Raw genomic sequence first — 2,583 nt, 5'->3', positions numbered from 1 at the left:
TGCAGTCCAAAAATAGCTATATATTAATTCACAAATCATTTTACATCAAAACCCTTATTTAGTACATTCACTTTCCGGGGACAAAGTTTGTAGCATAAGACCAGGCGTTATTTGCAACAGGGTCAGCAAGGTGGTCAGCCAAGTTCTCCAACGGCCCCTTTCCTGTGACAATGGCTTGAACAAAGAACCCAAACATGGAGAACATAGCCAGTCTCCCATTCTTGATCTCCTTCACCTTCAACTCAGCAAAAGCCTCTGGATCATCTGCAAGGCCCAATGGGTCGAAGCTACCACCAGGGTAAAGTGGGTCAACAACCTCACCCAATGGTCCACCGGCAATTCTGTAGCCCTCAACAGCACCCATCAAGATGACTTGGGTGGCCCAGATAGCCAAGATGCTCTGAGCATGGACCAAACTAGGGTTTCCCAAGTAATCAAGCCCACCTTCACTGAAGATCTGGGATCCAGCCTTGAACCATACAGCCTCACCGAACTTCACACCATTACGGGCCAAGAGCTCAGGGAAGACGCAGCCAAGAGCTCCAAGCATTGCCCATCTGCAGTGGATGACCTCAAGCTCACGGTTCTTGGAAAATGTCTCTGGATCAGCAGAAAGTCCGGCGGTGTCCCAGCCGTAGTCACCTGGGAATTCACCGGTCAGGTATGATGGAGCCTCGCCGGAGAATGGGCCTAGGTACTTGACACGGTCAGGGCCGTACCATGGACTTCCTGATGGCGCAGCCTTCTTGGCAGCTGCAGTCTTCCTCATGGAAACCCGTCCATTTCCGAAAAGCTCAGAACTTGAGGGACTTGTTTTCACTGCTTGGCCTGCGAAAGGAGAGGAGAGAGCCATGGTGGAAGCAGCCATTGTAAGTTTTCTTAAATTAGAAACTAAAAATATTTAGAAAGTTGGGGGCTGACTGCTTAAGTCATATGGTTCTTCACAAGTGCTATAAATAGGATGGTGCATTTTGTCGGGTACTGTTTTATCTTCCGGATATTTAGTTTGTTTTTGATTCGAGGCTGATATATTTGATCCATATGAACTACATCAATTTAGAACACCAACTAAAAATCGACAGCTGTACATTTAATTTCATTCCAAGATTTCCTATCCCAAATGTTTAAAAAACACTTAAACTCATGTACGTCAAACAAACCTTACTCAGTGCCCGCTCTACGTATACATCATTTTTAGTAACAAGTATATTTATAATTGGGTTTAGGATAAAATTTGATATCCAATCAAATTTCATATTTACCTATAGATTTGACCTGGTGATCTGAAATTAGTTAGTGGATCCTTATTTATTTGCAAAAACTAAAAGTGGAATCCATCATATAACAATATTCATTTTGAATTCAGATGAGTTTATTAATCATGATCTATGGATACTAACATACATTGCACACATGAAACATAAATAAACTCTAGCATTATTCTTGTGTATCGAGTGTTAACAACTGGAAAATCTAGTGCTGATAACTTAACCATGTCTATTTGATTATATGGAATTTTAAGGGAGGAAAGATTATATAAGAATACTTGTGTGGTAGCTCGCCTTGAACATATATGACACATTCACGTAATCATATTTAATTTTTAGTGCGTTTTGTCATCATTCTTGCATTTCTCAACAAATTCCATCATATATTAACTTTCTAGTTCGATTAATCATAATTCCTTGATTCTAAATCTGAATTATATACATCGTGGCATTATATTTTCTGTTTTTTTTTCAAGAATGACATGTACCTTATATATTTATTCGTTCATGACATCAACATACATTTATTTAAATATATCATCAAATTACTTTATCTAATGTCCATAATAACATTTTACTTAAAACTTTTACCCATAACAGAAAGTTACTTATATTTAGTTCATTATCCATGATAAAAACGTAGTTACATGAATTTCTATATATTAATAACAACGTATTTTATATTTTATCCATAATAACTATTGGTTTATATTTCATATCCATAATAGCAACATATGTGGATTTCAATACAAATATGGAAATGCACTTTATTGGTTTTATATATCATCATTATATGTAAAAAGTTTAGGTATGTTGTTATTATTGGTAATAAATTGTAAGTATCATGATATTGTTTTTAAAAACAATATAAATATGTTGCTATTGTAGGTTTTACATTGCACCAATAAAGATAAAAGATGAATTTTTATATAAGAATGGTTGTTAATGAAAATGGGAAGGCGTGCAACGAGACATTTGATCGTACCTTCAGTTACTACCATTGTGATAGGGAAGGTTTGGGCAAATCTAATGCAAAAATTGTGTTAAAAGGGACAAATACAATACAAAGAACTATTTATCTTCAATCTCTAGCCATAACTAAGATAGCTGATCATACATATAGCTAATTATACCATAAATGTTCTTTCAATGTATATACCTTTATAGGTAAACGAAACATCAACAAAATCACTGAGATCCCATTAGGATGGGATAGATGGGTTAGGAGGGTGACATATCATGTTGACAATTATGCCTCCTTAGGTGTAGATTGAATGATTCAACTAAATGATATTATAAATATTTATAGACGGAC

The 2,583-nt window shown here is 36.0% G+C and overlaps 1 protein-coding gene across 1 annotated transcript; it reads right to left on the bottom strand.

The window, feature by feature from the left end:
- Window positions 1-943, bottom strand: LOC128127155 (chlorophyll a-b binding protein of LHCII type 1-like). The gene has a single exon (XM_052765556.1). The coding sequence runs from the start codon at window positions 866-868 to the stop codon at window positions 68-70; it is 801 nt and encodes a 266-aa protein (XP_052621516.1). The 5' UTR covers window positions 869-943; the 3' UTR covers window positions 1-67.
- Between the last annotated feature and the right edge of the window lie 1,640 nt (window positions 944-2,583).

This window comes from Lactuca sativa, chromosome 7, assembly GCF_002870075.4.
Source record: "Lactuca sativa cultivar Salinas chromosome 7, Lsat_Salinas_v11, whole genome shotgun sequence".
Classification (NCBI taxonomy): Eukaryota; Viridiplantae; Streptophyta; class Magnoliopsida; order Asterales; family Asteraceae; genus Lactuca; species Lactuca sativa.
Note: the sequence above shows the minus strand (reverse complement) of the source record. Positions and strands in the feature narration are given on the sequence as shown.